The sequence below is a fragment of the Leucoraja erinacea genome, chromosome 2 (assembly GCF_028641065.1).
Source record: "Leucoraja erinacea ecotype New England chromosome 2, Leri_hhj_1, whole genome shotgun sequence".
NCBI classification, from domain to species: Eukaryota; Metazoa; Chordata; class Chondrichthyes; order Rajiformes; family Rajidae; genus Leucoraja; species Leucoraja erinaceus.
The window spans coordinates 81,130,391-81,151,850 of NC_073378.1; the positions used below are offsets into that span (position 1 = coordinate 81,130,391).

The window sequence follows — 21,460 nt, forward strand, 5'->3', positions numbered from 1 at the left end:
TTCTCCTCAGCAAAATGTATCAGCCCACATAACACCTTCAACGAGTTATGGAACTCAGCTCCCTCTTGCCTTGATTTTGTTCCATATAGAGTCTTAGAGTGATACAGAGTGGAAACAGACCCTTTGGCCCAACTTGCCCGCAACATGTCTCAGCTACACGAGTCCCACCTGCCTGTGTTTGGTCCAGATCCCTCCAAACCCGTCCTATCCGTCCTCCAAACCTGTCCTATCCATATGCTTTTTTCTCTAGCCACACGGTGCTAAATTACAAACATTGTATGCAGAGAAGTCTGAAATAAATCCAAGTTTAAATAGAAATATCTTCTGCCACGTGTTCATTCATTTCTGTAAAGAATTTGCAATACATTGTTCCTACCGATTTGCTAATGTTTGAACCTCGGTGTTCTTCTCTTTGTAGATCGCTTTATATCCCTGAATGAATGAGAGATACGATTTTGGTGTTACATGAGTAGATCGACGATATCTTTGGAAATAGTCCACACATTTCTCAGCCACGCCATCTTGGAAGAATCCCATGCACTGTACCACCTCCCTTTTGACCTCAGTTGTGCAGTCAATTCCAAAAGAAGATAGGAAGTGCTCAGAAACTGTTGAAACATTTTTAAAAAGATCAATTCATTAGATAAAAAGGAAATTGATTTGTTTGTATTTTATACCACAAAAATAAAAAAAGGTTCAAGCAAGTAGCTATATTTTCACCATAATCTACTGTAACTAGAAGATATAAAACTGCAATGTCTACATACTGCCTACTTAATGCTGGTGGTGCTTTCAATGATTATAAATATTTAATCACCTGTGGCCAATTGTCCATGTTCTTCCATTGTAAAAGCCAATAACAAAAATAAAAGTTTAGTTTTGAGTGGAAACTGGCCTTTTGGCCCACCAACTCCACACAGACCAACAATCTCCCATACAATAGCTCTATCCTACACAATAGTGACAATTTACAGAAGTCAATTAACCTACAAATCTGCACATCTTTGGAAGGAAACCAGAGCAGCCGGAGAAAACCCCGCTCTCACTGGGAGAACATGCAAACTACGTAGAATTAGCACCCGTCGTCAGGATCTAACCCGGGTCTTTGATGCTGTAAGGAAGCAACTCTACCATTGCTCCATTGAGCCACCCAGTCAGTTCTTACAAAGGAGGAACTCAGGATTGAATTATATTATAAACATGTAACAATGGAAAAAGTACCTGCACAGGTCAATTATACTAAACATTCCTTCTATTCTAAGGAGGTATCAAATATTTAAAATACCACAGTTAACTTGATGGCATAACATTTATTGTATGTGTTTGCAGGAGATAAAGGCATATTATGGTGCTCTTTTGAATCTCCCGAGGACAATATAGTTGATTTTCATCAGTTTATTTTTAATCAAACAAAAAAAAAAGAAAGGCTAGTATGGCAAGGTGGCACAGCGATCGCTGCTGCCTTATAGTGCTAGAGACTCGGTTCAATTCTGACTATGGATGCTGTCTGCGGAGTTTGTACATTCTCCCCATGAATAGGTGGGTTTTCTCTGGGTGCTCCAATTTCCTTCCACTCTCCAAAAACAAACAGGTTTGTAAGTTAATTTGGCTTTGGTAACAAATATACATTGTCCCTCGTGCGTAGGATGTGCAGTGTACGGAGATTGCTGGTCGGCACAGACTCAGTGGGCTGGAGGGCCTATTTCCACGCTGCATCTCTAAGCTAAAGTAAAAATTCATTGTACTCCTCAAAATATTTTACCAAAGCAACTCTCAGTCCCATGTTTGATATCATTGATTTAAACCAAGTGTGTTTTATTGTCATATGTCCCGAATGGAACAATGAAATTCTTCCAGCAGCACAACAGATATATAAACATAGTACACTGTAAACACCATCATAAACAACAACAAATGTTGATCGTACACCTGACTACACTACTGTACTCCCTGTACACACATGACTGTGTGGCCAGGTTCAGCTCCAACTCCATCACCAAGTTTGCTGATGACACTGTGGTGGTGGGCCTGATCTCCGATAACGATGAGAAGGCCTACCGGGAGGAGGTGGCTGATCTGGCACTCTGGTGTCAGGACAACAACCTCTTTTTGAATGTCACAAAAACTAAGGAGCTGATTGTGGACTTTAGAAGGGCACAACATCCGAGGATGTACACGCCACTGGGGATAAATGGAACTACTGTGGATAGGGTGAGCTGCTTTAAATACCTGGGAGTAAACATCACAGAGGATCTGACATGGACAACACACACTGCCGCACTGGTGGGTAAAGCAAGGTAGCGCCTTTACCACTCAGGCAGCTGAGGAAATTCAGAGTCTCTCTGAGGATCCTTCTGTGCCTCTACTCAGGGGCTGTAGAAAGCATCTTGTCTGGCAACATCACAAACTGGTTTGGGAACAGCTCTGCCCAGGACAGGAAGGCTCTGCAGAGAGTAGTGCGTTCGGCTGAACGCACTATGGGAACTACACTCACCCCTCTGCAGGACCTATACACCAGGAGGTGCAACTCCAGAGCCAGCAACATTATGGGACACCCCTACCAACCCCAGCAACAGACTGTTCCAGCTGCTACGGTCAGGCAAACGCCTCCGCTAGCATGCTGTGAAAACAGAGAGGATGAGACGGAGTTTCTTCCCAAAGACCATCAGTACAGTAAACTCTTATCTCACCAGGGACTAATTTACTGTACTAATTTACTGTTGTGTTGTGCCTTTTGTAAACAATTATTTTCTAGCATGTAAATACTTATTCTGTTCTGTATTTTTTGCACCATCCGCAGGCATTGTCACTTTCATTTCACTGCACATCTTGTATGTGTATGTGACAAATAAAGTTGACGACTACACAGTCATGGGTGTTCAATGTGTAGACCAGGGGCTGAACACACAGCCTTGAGGTGCTCTTGGTGATTGAGGATGAAAGAGTTGCTGCCAATGCTTACTGATTGGGGTCTGTTGACTAATACATGGAAGTCTCCAAATTGCTAAAACATCCATAGTGTATAAAATCTGTATTAAATTCTGCATGAAGGCACTGTTACTGATAATATCTATTCTACAATTAAAATTTTACTATTTCAGCAACATACTACAAAAAAAAAACAATACATTAAAAATCTATATCTTATGCAAACAAATGTTATTGCTGCCATGTATATATCAATATGTACAAACATCTTTGAGACCATCACCCAAACTCCTGTTTGCATCACTTTAAAACAGATATTAGCACATTTAAATGACTGCTTTAAAATAAATTGAGTGCCAAATCAGGACATAACCATCAGAAAATGTCATTTCCTGTTCTGTATGACTTAACAAATATTGTTTTGTAATTTCTTTTTCTGAATTTTAAATAAATAACATCCTGCTAAATTAGTAATTTTACAGATGATATTTTGTAATTTGACTCACCAGCAACAAGAGCATCTTTGGGCCAACGACTGAACCAATCCATAGTGCAGCCTGAAATGAGTGCTGGAAACTTCAGGGCTCTATTTCGGAATTTTTCTCCCACTGGCGAAAAGCAAAGCACCACATGAAGATTCTGTCGAACTCTAGTCATGAAGTAATCATACAGGTTTTCAACAGTTGGAGGCCTACGAGGATATTCCTTCTTCATTACAGGTATCAGGTTACTTGTAACTTCATCTAATTCATCTCGAGCAAACAGGTTAGAGACCTAAAATTAAAATAACATACGTAAACCGATGTTAACATGATAGTAGCAAATACCAAATGACTAACAAGCTGGTGACGTGAATGGACATGCAGTCCATTAACAGTTGGGCCCAAGTTTTGTCTCCGCACTAAAGCTGGCCATTATTGGGAATGGTGTTAGCCTATTATTTGCTGCCCAAACATTGAAAATGCTATGTAGTGCAAGTGGAAGGCTGTAGTAGTTCTTCCTTTCCTTACCCCTCAAGGCAGTTCATTGCCACAAGAACAGTGATGGGGTTTCAGAGTTCTGGAGAACTGAATAGATACGTACATTTTAGAACACACCGATGGGTTAATTTACCTCGCCTGATGATAGAACATTGTTCATATATTCAAGGAAAGACTCGTCTTTGATCTCATTGTCTGTAAAGATGAAGGTGATTCCTTTGCCTTGATGACCTGCAGTTTTATATAAAATCTTCAAATCCTCCATCAGGTTAGAGCTGTTATATGATCTGAAAATAGAAAGTAGAAAATAATGAGTTTATTCAAAGGAAATCCATGTTATGAAATATCTACTTTTTAAGGAACAAAATCTCTCAGTCCTAGACCAGAACACATATCACCATTCTTTGGGGTTTAAACACCACTATCTGCACTACAGACCAATGGGTATTAAAATAATCGAAATGAGTACAGAATACAATTACTATCATAGAAATTCAAATCTTAAAACTATCCTTATCAAAACATCATGACAGAATTGTGCCTCATAAAATTTAAATATGCCAATAATCATTGAAAACGATAGGAAGAAAATCTGCACCTAACCTAGTTAATGTGATTTGGAATGTCTTGTAACCAGCAATGAAGGATGCCAGTTTCGTCAAACTTTGCTTGCCGGATCCACCCACACCAACCAATAATGCATTCCCTCGAGGCGTACGGATAATACGTGAAATCTAATGGTGAAATAAAATTATTATTTTACTAATAAGCCAATATATTTACTACGGATAGAAAAATGCAGTTAAGCTTCTGCCACATAGCGAGTTATTTCCTTTACTAACTGCTTTGAGTTGGCAAGATGACCCACATCTTTTTGCGTATAAACTAGATGTAATTTCAGATGCACTGTTGCAAATTAGCATTAAATTCTAGAACAAACACAATTTTACCTTAAAATTACTGATTCATAGGCAAGGAAATGCTGGAGTAACTAAACGGGTCAGGCAGCATCTCAGGAGAGAAGTAATGGGTGATGTTTCAAGTCCTGCCCCCTTTTACCCTCATGATTTTTCCTTATTAAATATGGTCCTCAGTTCCCAAAACTCCTCCAGGGATACACATGATCCCAGCTGCCTATATCCGTCGCATGCTTCCTGCATTTTCCTGACCAGAGCCTCAATTTCTCTCGCCATCCAAGCTTCCTTACTCTGACCTGCCTTGCCCTTCATTCTAACGGGAACATGAATGCCCTGAATGCCTGCCCTCACAAAGTAAAATGCATCTCATTTTCCAGATGTTCCTTTGCAACATCACAAACAATGTACTTGAATCAACATTAGCAAGTTCGGTCTAATACCATCAAAGATGGCCTTGCCCCAATTCAGAATTTTAACTTGTGGGCCCGTCCTTTCTTTATCCATAACTATTTTAAAGCTAAATAGAACAGTGTTGCTGGACCCAAAAGGCTGGACATTACAATTCAAAGTCACTTGCCCTCGCCTCTCATCGAGGATGGTCTTGAACAATTTTACAAATTCCACAAGCCCTCACTATGCCCTTCCAAAGTTAAACTCCCCTAAGTTAGTCTCCCATTTATTAGTTTTTCAGCTCTCAATCCCTTGTAGAGGGGGGCTGTAGTAGCTTTTACATATTCCCTGCTAATGAGGAGAAACTGGTCATTGGCAACACCCAGTGTTCTCAATTTTACCAAATTCCATTTGACCCAAAATGTTTTGCATTTTTATTAAAATCCAGTGCTGTGTATATGTGGATTTGCAAATTTTAGGGAAGTAATGAAGAGATGTGGGGGCTTTGCTTGACTGCATCAGGGGGGAAAATCGACGAGAAACTTAAAAATAGGTCTTCCCTGTGAGCCAGCACCGGGACATCTAAAATCAGACTATGCTTTTTCCCCATATCCCTTGTCGCCCTAAGAGTCTAACTCTCTTGGATGGCCTCGTCTGGGCAGATAACACAGATCGTGGAAAACAAATGTCCGGCGGCGACCCCTCTTAAACTATGACCCCTGGGACGAACCATGAGGGCTCCAAAAATTGCAGAGCCTGCGGCTCGAACTGACAAATCGCAGAGCTGGCCAACTTCGGGTCTGGGATGTCGGGGCCTAACATCGTGGAGCCGGCGGCGACCTCCGGAAGAGCTGTGGTGGGCGTGCGACCTCCTGCGAACTGACTGCGACCCGACTTTTGGAGTTCGGAGGCACCGGCCGCAGACCCGGTGGACGGGAACATCGGGAGCTCGCAGGTCCCTGGTGGGAGACCGCTTTTCCGAGCTCCACGACGGCGACTTCTCCCGCTGGAATCGCGGGTTTAAGGACATGGAGCCGGGGCCTAACATCGCCCGGCGTGGCTTAAACGGCCTCAGGACTTACCATCGCCCGCCGGGGGCTTTAACATCGGAGCCCCAGTTCGCCTTGACACTGCAGTTGGACTGCTGGACCACGGGAGAAGGAACAAAGGGAAGAGATAACGACTTTGCCTTCCATCACAGTGAGGAGATGTTGGAGACTCACTGTGATGGATGTTTATGTAAACTATGTTAAGTGTGGGTCTTGGATTGTTTTTGTAATGTAAAAAACTAGTAGACATGATATTTCGTTCAAACCTAGGTTTGAATGACAATAAATAGCATTCAATCCTAAATTCCACTGAATACAAGCCCAGTCAAACCATTCTTTCATCATATGTCATTCCTGCCATCCTGGGAATTAATCTGGTGAACCTGCGCTGCACACCCTCAATAGCAATAATGTCCTTCCTTAAATTAGGAGACCAAAACTGCACACAATACTCCAAGTACAGTCTCACCAGGGCCCTGTACAACTGCAGTAGGACCTCCTTGCTCTTAAATTCAAATCCTCTCGCAATGAAGGCCAACATGCCATTAGCTTTCTTCACTGCCTGATGTACCTGCATGCTTACTTTCAGTGACTGATGTAGAAGCACACCCAGGTTTTGTTACACTTCCCCTTTTCCTAATCTACCACCATTTAGATAATCTGCCTCCCTGTTCTTGCCACCAAAGTGGATAACCTCACATTTATCCACATTATACTGCATTTGCCATGCATCTGCCCACTCACCCAACCTATCCAAGTCACCCTGCAGCCACATAGCAACCTCGTCGCAGCTCACACTGCCACCCAGCTTTGTGTCATCCACAAACTTGGAGATGTCACATTTAATTCCCACATCATTATTACCCACAATGCAAGCAAGCATGCCATGGAAAGAAAAATTGAATGTGGATCGGATGAAGAATTACAATCACATAGGACTGGAAATTGCTTTACCTTAACTAAATGAGTCATGGCATCTTTAAAAAAGACCATGTCCAATCCCATTCCTCGAATACCTTCATTGTACTGTTGCAAATACATATTTAGCCGATCCTTTAGATCATCAAAACTCCCAATAGGTTCATAGACCTTTGGCATATCAAAGTCAGCATCTTCTGGTTCCTCTCCTTCAAGACAAAATTTTGTTTACATGAATGTATACCCGTAAAAACATTCTTCCACTTCACCGCATACATAAATGTCTCACTAACCTACAAAAAATAGGCGCCATTTAATATTTGACATTTTTAATTCATTCTTGCCTAATAAAACCGTGCACAGGATTCCTTCCCACAACTTTAAAGGTTGATCTTAAATCTCTGCCTTAACACAAAATCATTAAATGCTGATGATACTCAGTAGATCAGGCAGCATTTGTGGAAAGAGAACTGGAATGAAGATTTTAGGCCAATGACCTTTCATAAGAATCTTTAACTTTGTTTCTCTTTTAATAATTGCTAAGTGATCTACTATTTCGAGCATCAGCAGTTATTTTTCGTTCTTTTACTTGATTTGTAGGCAGTGTGTTCATCACTAGCTAAGGAGGAGACATTCCCCCTTAGTTTAAATGAACTGCTGAGCACCCATGCCATAAGCAGCATTTGAAACCAAAATAAGTTTAACAAATCTTCAGTATCCAGTGTACATTTTTATTGGACTATTTGTATCTGAAATTTGGAAAGTTTGACAGTAGTGACCTTGACTTCTTATGAATTCCAGGAATTTATTTTACTCACCTCTTGAATTCATCGTCAATGAATGTATTTTTGGTGGAGGTGGGAGGGGCAGGTGAATTAGTTGATTGTGGTTTTTTTTGCTTTTCTGTGTTTCTAACAATGGTGCAGACAATCTATTTCCATTGATAGACACAAATAGCTGGAGTAACTCAGCAGGATAGGCAGCATCTCTGGAAAGAAGGAACGGGTGACATTTTTGGTCGAGACCCTTCCAGTCTGAGGAAGGGTCTCGACCCGAAACGTCACCCATTCCTTCTCTCCAGAGAAGCTGCCTGCCCCGCAGAGTTACTCCAGCTTTTTGTGTCTATCTTCGGTTTAAACCAGCATCTGCAGTTCCTTCTTACAAATTTATTTCCATTGACTGACAAAACCCTTATATCTGCAGCTTTGCCTAAAAATGGTTGAAAAGCTTTGTTCTCTTGTAAATAAACCCAGTGTTGGAGACAACAGAGTTGGGTTCTGTCCTTTTGAAAAAACTGGAGAAGCAATACTGGAACAATTCAATGGTTCAATGGTTCTTTATTGTCATGTATGCACTGCACAGTAAAATTCTTACACCCGCGCCATATTTTGGTGCTATGTACTAAAGACAGATTTCTTTAATCTTTTTCTTGTAATATGAAAATCTATTACTGCAAATGTTTATTTTTGATTAAAATTCTTTCAAGATTAAAGTTAATTCTACTTTTGAATTCTAATTTTTATTTATTGGAATGATAAATGACAAAGACTTCGAGGAATAAAAACCAGAGGACCATATTCAATACGCAATAGCCTTAGCAAACTGACTTGGTCCAAGTCAAAAGGTTATTTGAGTTGAAATGGTTACCTGTAGCCTCGGGTGCATTGCGTAAGAAGTCTACAAAGTAAGGGTTGACACCAACATCAACAGTTGCCAGAGCTTCCTTCTTGAGCTCTATCTCAACCACTTTGGCTAATGCATTGTCAAACCACGCTACATCTTCCGGAGTGGTAAATCGATCAGCTATAACACATCTACATTCATGCTTCCACAGCTTCAGTGCCACCTGAACAATGAATAAAAAAATATTTTACTAGTTATTTAAATAATGGATTCATTCTTGTTAAAATCATAAGATCTGAATTTGTAAATACTAATCAACTAGGCTTTGTTGTGGATTAGTGCTGCAATACTTTTTGGTCACAGCCTACGACTTCAAAAACAAGAAAATGCAAACAGCACAATCTGCATTCACAATTTCATAGTTCATAGCACAAAAAAAAGGGAAGGGTTCCAGTTATTCTACTTTCACAGCACAAGTACACAGTGCAGCACAAGGCTACATGTGAGCAGATGAGGTTCAAAAGCATCAACTGCTAGACAAGTTGTTAATAGTACAAAAGTCTACAGCTTGTGGTATCTCAATCCAGTTTCTTCATCTTTTTTACAACAACATGTTGCTTTTAAACATTATTCACGTGATCAACTAAGTTTTGAAGTGCCATAATCATGCAATTCAGACTCCTTGATAGAACTGCAGTCTTAACGAGAAAATCAAATGATAGGTGTCAGAAGAAGGGTCACAACACAAAATGTCACCAATCCATGGCCTCCAGGGATGCTGTCTGGCCCACTGAGGGACTCTGGTATTTTGTGTCCATTTTATACATTTTCAAATGTATACCATAAATTTTAAACTTTCTAATATGATAATTCAATTGTTAGGATCACAGATATCCCAAAATCATTATGAGCTGCAAATAATTTCTAGAATAAAGCATACACAGGTTTTTCTGAAATAGTTGAGAGGGAAAGATAGATCAGCCATGACTGAATGGTGGTGTAGACGCGATGGGCCAAATGGCATACTTCTGCTCCTATCACATGAATTATGAAATACTATTTATTATGACGTCATTATTTAAAAGCTCTCCACCATATGTTTTCTGCTTTTGCTCGCCAAATACACATCAGGAAGCTTCACTGTGGTTTATTGGGACAGAAAATATACTGAACACTCATAATTCCTTGACAAGTAAACTAAAATGAAAATACCTTTGAAGAAAATCGTTTTGAAACAATAACTTACACTTTCTTTATCCACAACCTCGGAAGAAGTATTCAGCATCCCCTGCCAAATACGTGAAAGGTCTCTCAGGTTAAAAATGTAGTGAAATTTAGCTGGTGTAGGCAACATTTTCACCTTTGTCTTCTGCCAGAGTTTGCGAGTCATTGGTACCAGCTTGGCTACCAGAGCTCTCACCTCTGTGCTGAAGCCCCGCTCAGAGCAGAAGTGGCCAGTTCCAATAACACCTAAAAAGATAATCATTCAAAACTTATTCTTTTTCAAACTTTGAAATGTACTTAAAATCACCAGATGACATTCTTACCAAAAATCTTATCAATTGAAGAGTTAGAAGGCAATGTGCAATTAAAAATGGAAAAATGTCTCTTCAAGCGCTGGGGTATGTCATTTCTACCTCCTCCCGGGTGGATCATTGCAGCAAGCAACTGGACATCCAGAATGTTCGTGAATTCACCTGGTTTTTCAAGATTGTAAAAACCACACTGTTCCATCAGCTGCCGTACGATTTCATTAGTAACCTAAAATAAGAAAAAAATGTGAAGTGTATATAAGGAATATAAATTATAGGAAAATAATACCCAGTATCAAATGGTTCGGCCTGAAGTAATTTTTATCACATTGGAGTCAGAAAATTGTAGCCATATTCACCTCTCAAGCACAAGAGTGATTTTTATAAATTTGAATATAACTTTTTACCTAGCAGCATTTACATTCATCCATTTCAAGTCACTGATTCCAGTGCTCGAGTTCTTGATGTTTCCTCCCAACAGTAAAGTTCCATAATATGATTATAAATTAATAAAACTGCCCATAATGGGTCAACAGGGGTGGATACCGAGATTGATCGTAGATAGGGACCAGATGAGGATTGTGTTCCGAGATCAGAACTGGGTTGGTGGAGGGACTGGAGTAAACATAAACAGGGTGAGGATAGAGATGGAGTGTTAGGAACAGGTGGGATAAGATAAACAATTTTATAGGTTAAATCGTGTGAAAAGAGGACAGAATTGAGGTCAGGGGTGGCAAAGTGCAGGTGTTTGCTTAGCAGGCACTTTATTAAGTTAGTTGTCAGTTCAGGTTAGTATTTATTTTGCTTATGAGGACCCAAAGTGTGCACTAACCCTATTATCCACACAGGTAGGCTGAATAATGCATGCCTCGGACATAAATATAGAAGGCCTCATGTCTTTCTGTACTCAATAAGGCAGGCAGCTTATTGATGGAATGATTTTGCTATTTTGGGGCTTCAGTGAAAGGTTTCATCAGTACATCAGGTCATCTTTGATCTGCGGGTCTGTGGAGCGGCTGCGGGCGGCGGCGCTGAACTTTCCATCGGGAGCCTGGGATCTCCTGATGAGATCGCCAGTTGAGCTCCATTCGGCGCGGCCCTGTCGGCTCCGGAAGCCACGGTCTCGAGTAAGGAGGCCCGACTATGGGTGGACATGGGGATGGGACTGGACTTTGTGCCTTTTCCCACAATGGGAACCATTGTGGGGGGATGTTTTGATGTTGAAACTATCTACTACTGTCATGTTGTATTCTTTTTTAATGTGCTGCATGTCAAAAAGAATTTCACTACACCTAGGTGTATGTGACAAAATAAATTTGAAATTTGAATTTGAATTTGAAATTTGAAATGTTAATTCTGTTTCTCTCTCTCCACAACTGTTGTCTGCCCTTTTGATTGTTTCCTGTATTTTTTACTTTTTAATTCAGATTTCCAATAGCTGAAACTTTTTGCTTTTGAATGCCTTGGAGATTACTTTTATATTTGGTGATGGGGTGTTATCAACCAGTAACCCTTGAAATAAAAATCATGATGGTCAGAGGATCAGACAAAATTACATGCAGTCGATCCAATGTTGCTCCATTTATACAATTCCCAAAAGTTAAAATTATTCCCAAATGTCACCATGATGTCACATGTAAAACTTTGGTTAAAGCAGCATAGAGCAAGAAAAATAAATAAATATACAGCAGGGAATCAAAGATGAAAGAACTCCCATAACCAACATTATAGTTATGGTTGTTGTTGTGACTGTTGGCTGACCAATTTTCCTCTGGGGATGAATAAAGTTTTATCATATCATATTATATTGTAGTGCTTATGCCAATCACATTCTGCAAGTTAAAATTTAATTCCATTACACATTACAAATGAGATTAGTCCAGTTTGGCACCTTGGTCGGCATGGACTAGTTGGGCTGAAGAGCCCGTTTCCATACTGTGTTACACAATTATAATGCCAAGGCTATTTTTCAGCCAACTGAATCAAAAAGGGTTTTATCATAATATGTATCTGTCATACTCCCATTAAAACAATAAAAAATGATCAATGAAGCAGTTCATTCTGCAATACACAGATTTGAATGAAAAATAGGATGAAAATGTAATCTCCAAAGAAACAAGAAAAGGCTGGGGTTAAGATGCTGAACATCGGGGTTAAGCTGGTGAACATCTTTCAATCTAACCTAACATCAGTTAAACTATCGCTCAGTAATGTCTAAGCAAAATGCTCAAGAGAAGTGGTTTCAAGACCATGATATTTTTAAATGAGATTTAATTCCTTAAATTTGTGAAGCTGGATCTCCCAGGAGGATAATACATGGAACAGTAGCATGTTTTTCAAGAAGTGCGTAGTGACCAGGGGTCAATTTAGCATTTGGTGCTACAGCTAACAAAGCAATATTGTTAAGATTCTGATCGCACACTGGTTTGTTTACATAACCTGTTTAAAGTTAAAGTTGTTCTTAAAATGTCCATTCCTAAATGTTTCAGAAAATTCTCACTCGTAAAGTAGCAGCTGCAGCAGAAAAGAGATAAATGCAAGTGCCAAGAATTAATGATAAAAAGTGATATGAATGCTATCAGGTACCATATACCTTACAGCAATGGTACTGAGAGTTAAATGTTCCAATGCCATCTACTGATTTTTGTTTTCATTGAAAAGTAAATTATCATTTTAGTAGCCTGAAAATTCTTACTTAAAACTGCTCCAAAATTCTTCATCATCCCCAAGATCCTCACATCTCCCACACAACATATTAATTACACTTCACCCTATAACCATATAACAATTACAGCACGGAAACAGGCCATCTCGGCCCTACAAGTCCGTGCCGAACAACTTTTTTTCCCCTTAGTCCCACCAGCCTGCACTCATACCATAACCCTCCATTCCCTTCTCATCCATATGCCTATCCAATTTATTTTAAATGATACCAATGAACCTGCCTCCACCACTTCCACTGGAAGCTCATTCCACACCGCTACCACTCTCTGAGTAAAGAAGTTCCCCCTCATATTACCCCTAAACTTCTGTCCCTTCATTCTGAAGTCATGTCCTCTTGTTTGAATCTTCCCTATTCTCAAAGGGAAAAGCTTGTCCACATCAACTCTGTCTATCCCTCTCATCATTTTAAAGACCACTATCAAGTCCCCCCTTAACCTTCTGCGCTCCAGAGAATAAAGACCTAACTTATTCAACCTATCTCTGTAACTTAGTTGCTGAAACCCAGGCAACATTCTAGTAAATCTCCTCTGTACTCTCTCTATTTTGTTGACATCCTTCCTATAATTGGGCGACCAAAATTGTACACCTCTGTGTCACTATAACTATGTCAAAATCATCTGCTTCCCCTATGCTGGTGTATTTCAAGGTCCCTCACCACAACTGCTTGTCTCCCATTTCTAGATATCATTGCCAGCTGTTAAATTCAGCTGGACCAAATTCCTGCCACTAAGTTTCCTGGCTGCAATCCAGGAACACTGGCTCTGTAATCTGACAATTAAAAACATTAGATTAGATTCATTTTTATTTATATCAAGGTACAATGTAATTCCTTCTTTATATGAAGCTCACAGTAAACAGTATAAAACAAATAATACAGTACAAATAAAGTAGTACCACAATAGATACAAGTGCAAAACAACAAAACTGCAAAAAATACAAGATTACAGCGCAAAATCAAAGTACTGCAGAATAATAAAGTACAAATTGAGTTTGAAGTAAGAGTATGTGGCAACGTACTGTGTTAAGGTAAATCAGCAAGAAATTCTAAATAGTTACCTGATCTCCCCATTCATTAATTATAGGCATATTAATATCATCAATGAAAACAGTCATCTTCTTCCCAGCAGGTGGACCATAGGTTGTTCCCATACGTTTATCAACGTAACTCTCAATTGTGCGCTATACAACAAAATCATCAATGAATCAGTCATACAATTCTAATATACTTTTTATAATTATAATAAATATTGTCAGCATATTGATAAAATGAATTCCCACTTAATCAAACCTTTTTCATTAAATATTTCTGACTCATGCTAACTTACTTTGAGAACTGTCTGCTCCATTGCAGGACACTGCCCCACTTCACTTGAAATCTCCTGTCATCACACTTGTGAGAAAAACAACCTTTAATCCCTCCATCTTTACAAACATCACCCCATTTCCAATTTCCAAATTCTCTTGCTCTCCTTCAGCTTGTTTTTCTTCATCCAAAATCTCTGCTAGACATTCCAACACCTCCACAGCTGAATCTGATGCTGAGTTTCCATTAGCCACAATACTATAATGAACCTTATCAAATACAAAAATGCACCGCATTAAACATGCCGAAAAAAAAGTTAATGGCCTGTACCACCATCAAACGTCCTCCAATTCTTTCAGTGATTTGTGGCTTATAACATGACTGCATTTCCAAATATGGCAAGTATATCTACCACAATAATTGAGGATAGGCGACAAAACATTCTACACAACAATTTTCAACACCAGTGCTGCACAAGGATGCTTAGCCCCTCACTATATTCCCTACATGCTCATGGCCCTGTGGCCAAATTCTGGCCAAGTGCAGATGGTGAAGGGGTGATCTTAGAGAGGTGTAGAGAAACAGGAGGGAAACAGATAGGGTGAATGCATGTAGTCTTTTACCCAGGGTAGGGGAATCAAGAACCAGAGGACTGAGGTTAAAGGTGAGTGGGACAAGATTGAATAGGATCCTGAGGGGCAACTTTTTTCACGCAGAGGGGGGTAGAAGAATGGAATGCGTTGCCAGAGGAGGTAATTGAGGCTGGTACAATGACGGCATATAAACAACATTTGGACAGGTACACAGATAGGATAGATATAGAGGGATATGGGCCAAAAGGGACTAGCTTAGATGGAGCATCTTGGTTGACATGAACAAGTTGGGCCATTGGACATGTTTTCATGGGTAGGAAATAACTGCAGATGCTGGTTTAAATTGAAGGTAGACACAAAAGCTGGAGTAACTCGTCGGGACAGGCAGCATCTCTGGAGAGAAGGAATGGGTGATGTTTCGGGTTGAGACCCCTCTTCAGACTGATTCCATGCTCTATGACTTTATGATTCCATCAATTAACAACTCCTACAGGTACACCAGATAAAGCATTCTATTGGTTTGGCAACAGCTCTAACCAAGACTGTGAGAAAGTGCAGATGGCTGCAATGTAGCCCACTCCATCACACAAACCAGCCTCCCTATCAACTCCACCTACACTTTACGCTGTCTTTCCCTCTTTGCCTCTCTCCTGACGTGCAACTGTACAAAAGCTTGAAAGCACATACCCATATATTTTTTACGGAATTTGAAAACAAAAATTTTAATTGCTGACTATATGGAGATTGTACGTTCTCCCCGTGACTGTGTGGGTTTTCTCCGAGATGTTTGGCTTCCACCCTCACGCCAAAGACATACAAGCTGGTTAATTGGCTTGATATAAAATGTAAAATTGTAAATTGTTCCTAGTGTGTATTAGGTATTGTTAATGTATGCGGATCGTTGGTTGGTGCGGACTTGGTGGGCCGAAGGGCCTCTTTCCGCACTGCATCTCTAAACTAAAACATTTAAAAATAAAAGTTACACAGTATATATGATATCTTTGCCTAAATTACAAGTACACAATATATCCCAAAATTTGTTTCATTAATATTTTTATCTCAATTCCTAACATAACAAATCATGTTGTTTATTTTCCAGTGATAAATTGTGAAATAATATCGGACCTGAAACATTAAGGGAGTAGTTGCTGATGAAAAGTTAAGACTCTTGCCCAGGTGGGACTCTGGGTCATATTTCGACATGTAGCCCTTGATGATCACAGTTTTAGCTGTTCCTTGTTCACCAATCAGCAACACGGCCTGTGATGAAATAAGACATAATAGGCAGAAGATTCAGAAAAACTGCAACCAAAGTTTTCAATGGAAATCGCAGCAAGACCTGGATATCATCTCAGCTTGAATAATTTTGTAGCAGACAAGCTGTTGACAGATATAATTTGCAAACAATAAGATTCTACACTCATCACCATCTCAAAGCTCAGTACAGTAAATGCCATTACAATCACTCATCCCCTCAAAACTTAACAATTTAGTTGCAAATGACCAAAAATCAATTTTAATTAGCTAGGTGGAGCATATTGAAAATGAGTGGCTCACACCTTCCAAGTTTCCAAAGCACCTCCACCGTGTAAATCAAAGCCCAAACTGTGATGGATTATTCTCCACATGCATGGATGAGTGCAGCTGCAACAATCAAGTTCAACACTAACCACATAACAGCATGCTTGCATTTCATGTTATACATCATCTTCAGCAGACTTGCTCTCCGGCACTGTCACACAGTGATTACAATCTACAAGTTGCAATGTAGCAACGTGCCAAAGTTTCTTCAACAGCAATAACAGAGTCAATGAGGATAGCAGATGCATGGGAACACAATCACTTACATTTCCCAGTTAAGTCACACACCATCTCAATTAGACAAAAATAAACACTACTTATTCGTCACTGCAGCACTAAATTATTGATAGCTCATGACCAAAAGTTCTGACGCAGGACTAATGCCACAAGGTCAACAGTAAATCCAGAAAAAAAAAACACATCCTCTCAAGGGAAACTAAGGATCAAGAATAAATGCTAGTCTCTGAAACAGCATCACATTGCAGGGTTAATTTTAAAATCACAACCAATATATGTAAGCAACTTGCCCAAACTACAATGTTGGGAATGAGAAAACAAAGTTCCATAAAGCTGGTAATTATCAGCTAGTCATAAGGTCATAAACAATAGGTGCACAATTTGGACATTCAGCCCATCAAATCTACTCCGCCACTCAATCATGGCTGATCTATCTCTCCCTCCTAACCTCTTTCTCCTGCCTTCTCCCCATAACCCTTGACACCCATACTAATCAAGGATCTATCTATCTCTGCCTAAAAAATATCCATTGACTTCGCCTCCACAGCCTTCTGTGGCAAAGAAATCCACAGATTTGCTGCTCTCTGACTAAAGAAATCCCTCCTCATCTCTTTCTTACATGACCATTCTTTAACTCTGAGGCTATGACCTCTAGTCCTAGACTCTCCCACTAGTAGAAACATCCTCCACACATCCACTCTATCCAAGCCTTTCACTATTCTGTACGTTTCAATGAGGTGACCCCTCATTCCTCTAAACTGCAGCGAGTACAGGCCCAGTATCAGTATCAAAGGCTCATCATATATTAACTCACTCAATCCTGGAATCATTCTTGTAATCCTCCTCTGGACCCTCTGACATGTCAGTTGATGACATATTATAAAATGTAGTGCTGGATCAAGCTACCTTTAACTTGTCATTCATAGAGAACCATCAGTTATCTGCAGTCCATAGCTAAATTGATTTTGCACTTGTACATATCCACGATGAACTGATGCATCTACTCTCCCTCCCCACTATTGGACATCATTGAGCCCCATGGCAGAGCATCATCATGCCAAATTGAAGGGTTGGATATATCCTGTATCCTAACATTCAGCTTTGGTTGGCAGATGTAACCCATTCACTGAGATGGGATTGCTAACCTGGTGAAGATAGGACATGAAGTAGTTTACTTTACATAAATTACTTGCTAGTATTTATTTGCTTTCTGTTTGTTCCATTAACTTAAAAAAAAATTGCATAAATCGACGAAAAAATTCTTCAAATGTCTTTGCCACGAACATTTAAAAACAGCGAGCAGTCAAAGGTTATCAGGGCAGACGGTGATGGGGGCCTCTGGATTTGACATCTTAGACCCGTTCACAGTACAGAACCCAATCTGCTCTGCAAGACGCCTGATGGTAAAAGGAAGACAACCTCATTCAGTCCTCCACATTCAGAACAAATTTGTGGAAATGAACAGACACATGAAGTTCAGACATTCGGTCAAATAAAGGACAATCCTGTGCAGTGGCGGACTGGCCAGGGTGTCAGCTTGCCCGATGGCAAGTGGGCCCTGTAGAAGTGGGCCCCCTATATCAAGTGGGCCCCTGATGAAGTGGGCCCCCTTTGTCTCCTGGCAACCAATATTTTTAGACCCAGTCCGCCACTGATCCTGTGCATTATATAAAGAGTAAATAATACATCAAGAGAAATCATTTTACCTTTCCTTGCTTAGCAATTGTGTGGATGAGAAAATCTGTCCTCACATTGTCAACGTTAGGCACAAGAATGGAGCCGTACTCTGGACTGGTATCAGAGGGATAAATGTATTCTTCTACGTTTGTATTCCAATGGAGCCATTTTCCTAGTTAAAACATATATTCATTATTATTAATTGAGAAATTAATGTTTACACTAATCTTTAGAATTTGTAGTCTTGACAACTTTAATTTATTAAATCTTGTGCAGCAATCATTTATCAATAAGCCTTTGGTCCAGTTCCATACCTTCCATTATTCAGCTACAGTTTGGATCATAACACAGAGTTCACTTGTTGAAACTGTATCCAATTAACTGTTAGAATTAAACTCTGATCTCTACGGTTTTTCAAAAATTAATTTCTTAAGTATAGTTATCCCAGAATAAAGGTATTTGAGTTTATTATATGCTGTTGAAAGAATCTAAAGCCCATACTCATAACAGCAGAAACACTAAAGCAAACAAAATAGTCGTAAATTTTTCTATTTAAGCCAAATGCTCACAAACAACATCAGCACGACTAATTAAACCTCATGCAATGTTTTTTTCCCTCTGTTTTAAGATCATTAGCAATATATTGTGTAACTATTCTTCTCAACGGTTCACATGTTTTTGACCCAAATTGTTAATATGCTTCCTGACCAGTACAATAACTTTGTGAATCAAATGAAAGTGACAGACTTTCACTTGATTCACAAAAGTACATTTTTCCACCGAATTAAAGATAAAACCAGACTGAATTAGACTCAGTAATTTTAAATGTGCAATAAGGTTGGTACAGTGGTGCTGCGGTAGAGATGCTGCCTTCCACATACAGTGGAAAAACTTATTTTTGTGAATCGTGAGTCTTTCACTTTCATTTGATTCACAAAGTTGCATATTAACACAGAGTTGACGTGGAAAAGCTTTTCCCACTGAGAGTAGGGAAGATTCAAACAAGGGGACATGACTTGAGAATTAAGGTATATGGGACTAGGGGAGATTATGTGTTCGGCACGGACTAGAAGGGTCGAGATGGCCTGTTTCCGTGCTGTAATTGTTATATGGTTATTAACAATTTGGGGCATAACACAGGTTTGGGGCATTTTGAGGGCATAACACAGAGACCCAGGTTCGATCCTGACTATTGGTGCTGTCTGTACGGAGTTTATACGTTGTCCCAGTGACCCGTTTCCTCCCACACTCCAAAGACATAATTGGTTAATTAATTGGTTTGCTAAAATTGTAAATTGTTCCTAGTGCGCATAGATACGGGGAACACTGGTTGACACGGGCTCAGTGGGCCGAAGGGTCTGTTTCCACGCTGTATCTCTAAACTAAAAACTAAACTAAAAATAAAATTGTCTATAAAACACAACTCAGTAATAGTCACTATTATAACATCTGGACCTGATCTGCTCAAATTTAATCTTTTGTTGGATAAATGTCCCTGACAAGTTTGCATTTCCTGCTGCCTCAGCCAGGCCGACAGCATAATCAAGGACGTCACACCCTGGTCATTCCTTCCTCTCCCACCAGGCAAGAGGTAAAGAGATGTGAAAACGCATACCTCCAGATTTAGGGACAGTTTCTTCCCAGCTGTTATCAGGCAACTGAATGGTGCTCTCATCAGCTAGAGGCCCCAACCTCCCATTCACCTCATCGGAAACCTTTGAACTATCTTTAATCGGACCTTATCAGTCTTCAATGTATATATTGCACTAAATGTGTTTCCCTTGATCCTATATTAGTACAGTTTGGGTGGCTTGATTGTATTCTTGTATAATCTTTTTTTTTACTGGATAGCATGCAAACAAAAGCTTTTCACTGTACCTCAGCACATGTAAATAATTAAAGTAATCTAGAGTGAGATTGTGCTTGAAAACCAGGCTAGGTCTACAACTACATTTTTCAGAAACACAGTGGCAGTAATAGAGTTGCGTGTTCGGCCCTGACCATGGGTGCTATCTGTACAGAGTTCGCAGGTTTTCTCTGCGATCATGTGGGTTTTCTCCAGGTGCTACACTTTCTTCCCACATTCCCAAGATGTGTAGGTCTGTAGTTTAATTAGCTTCCGTAAATTTTCCTTAGTGGGTAGGATAGAACTAGTGTACGAGTGATCGCTGCTCGACATAGACTCGTTGGGTGGAGGGCCTGTGTCCGATAATGAGGCCTTAGTGTTAAAATTGTTGGGATGCTCTGCACGCTTATTGCTAGTCCTTTGCACTTCTATATCATTAAAATTAGAGCTAAAAACCTTTCTGCCTTATGCATTTTAATTAACTTTTGATTGTATTTTCATATGATAGTTTTTGGTTTTCACATCCATGGTTTCATCTTTGAAAATAGATAAACACTATGATAAACATACAGTAATTTATTCCTTATTATCAAATGTAGCACAATTATCCAACAGCAGAGTCAAAAAGATGCTTAATAGAAAAGTATTTGCAAATCTACATTGATGAATTTGCCTCCATTTTTTTTCTGAATGCACGAATTATCCAGCTATATTAGCTCTTCACTTGTTGTTTTCATATACCAAGAGCACTGCCAGATGTTCTGCCTAAATAATTAGAACTGCTGGAATATTTGGATACTGACCATCAATACCCACAACATAGTCAAATATAGTGTCCTCACTCCCTGGCGGGATAGATGGTAAATCTAGATGAATAGCCTCATGAGTTCGCAGCCAGCGCTCAATTTTCCTTCTGTCCTCCAATTCAAGTAAGGCTCCAACACTCCACATGAGGCAGAAGACATACAATCTCTCCAAATGTTCAGGTGTTACTTCCCCACCTTGCTCCTTAAAAATAAAAATTCTTAATTGAGAAACTACACTCAAGAACAAATCATTTGATTACATCAAATTTACTACACGATATAAAATTGCCAAGTTTACACTAGATCATTTAATCAATGACAAAATAAATATCCATCATTTGATTGTTAGTAGAATT

General features: G+C 39.6%; 1 protein-coding gene across 1 annotated transcript in view; it reads right to left on the minus strand.

The window, feature by feature from the left end:
- Window positions 1-21,460, minus strand: part of dnah5 (dynein, axonemal, heavy chain 5) — a 202,299-nt gene that overhangs the window by 40,492 nt on the left and 140,347 nt on the right. The window contains exons 45-56 of the mRNA XM_055659224.1: window positions 21,102-21,306; window positions 18,482-18,624; window positions 16,083-16,217; window positions 14,118-14,240; window positions 10,353-10,566; window positions 10,052-10,275; window positions 8,830-9,028; window positions 7,219-7,391; window positions 4,512-4,642; window positions 4,042-4,195; window positions 3,435-3,702; window positions 377-608 (exon numbers count right to left, since the gene is read on the minus strand). Of these exons, the coding sequence (XP_055515199.1) occupies window positions 377-608; window positions 3,435-3,702; window positions 4,042-4,195; window positions 4,512-4,642; window positions 7,219-7,391; window positions 8,830-9,028; window positions 10,052-10,275; window positions 10,353-10,566; window positions 14,118-14,240; window positions 16,083-16,217; window positions 18,482-18,624; window positions 21,102-21,306 (2,201 nt within the window). The remainder of the gene's footprint in view (window positions 1-376; window positions 609-3,434; window positions 3,703-4,041; window positions 4,196-4,511; window positions 4,643-7,218; window positions 7,392-8,829; window positions 9,029-10,051; window positions 10,276-10,352; window positions 10,567-14,117; window positions 14,241-16,082; window positions 16,218-18,481; window positions 18,625-21,101; window positions 21,307-21,460) is intronic.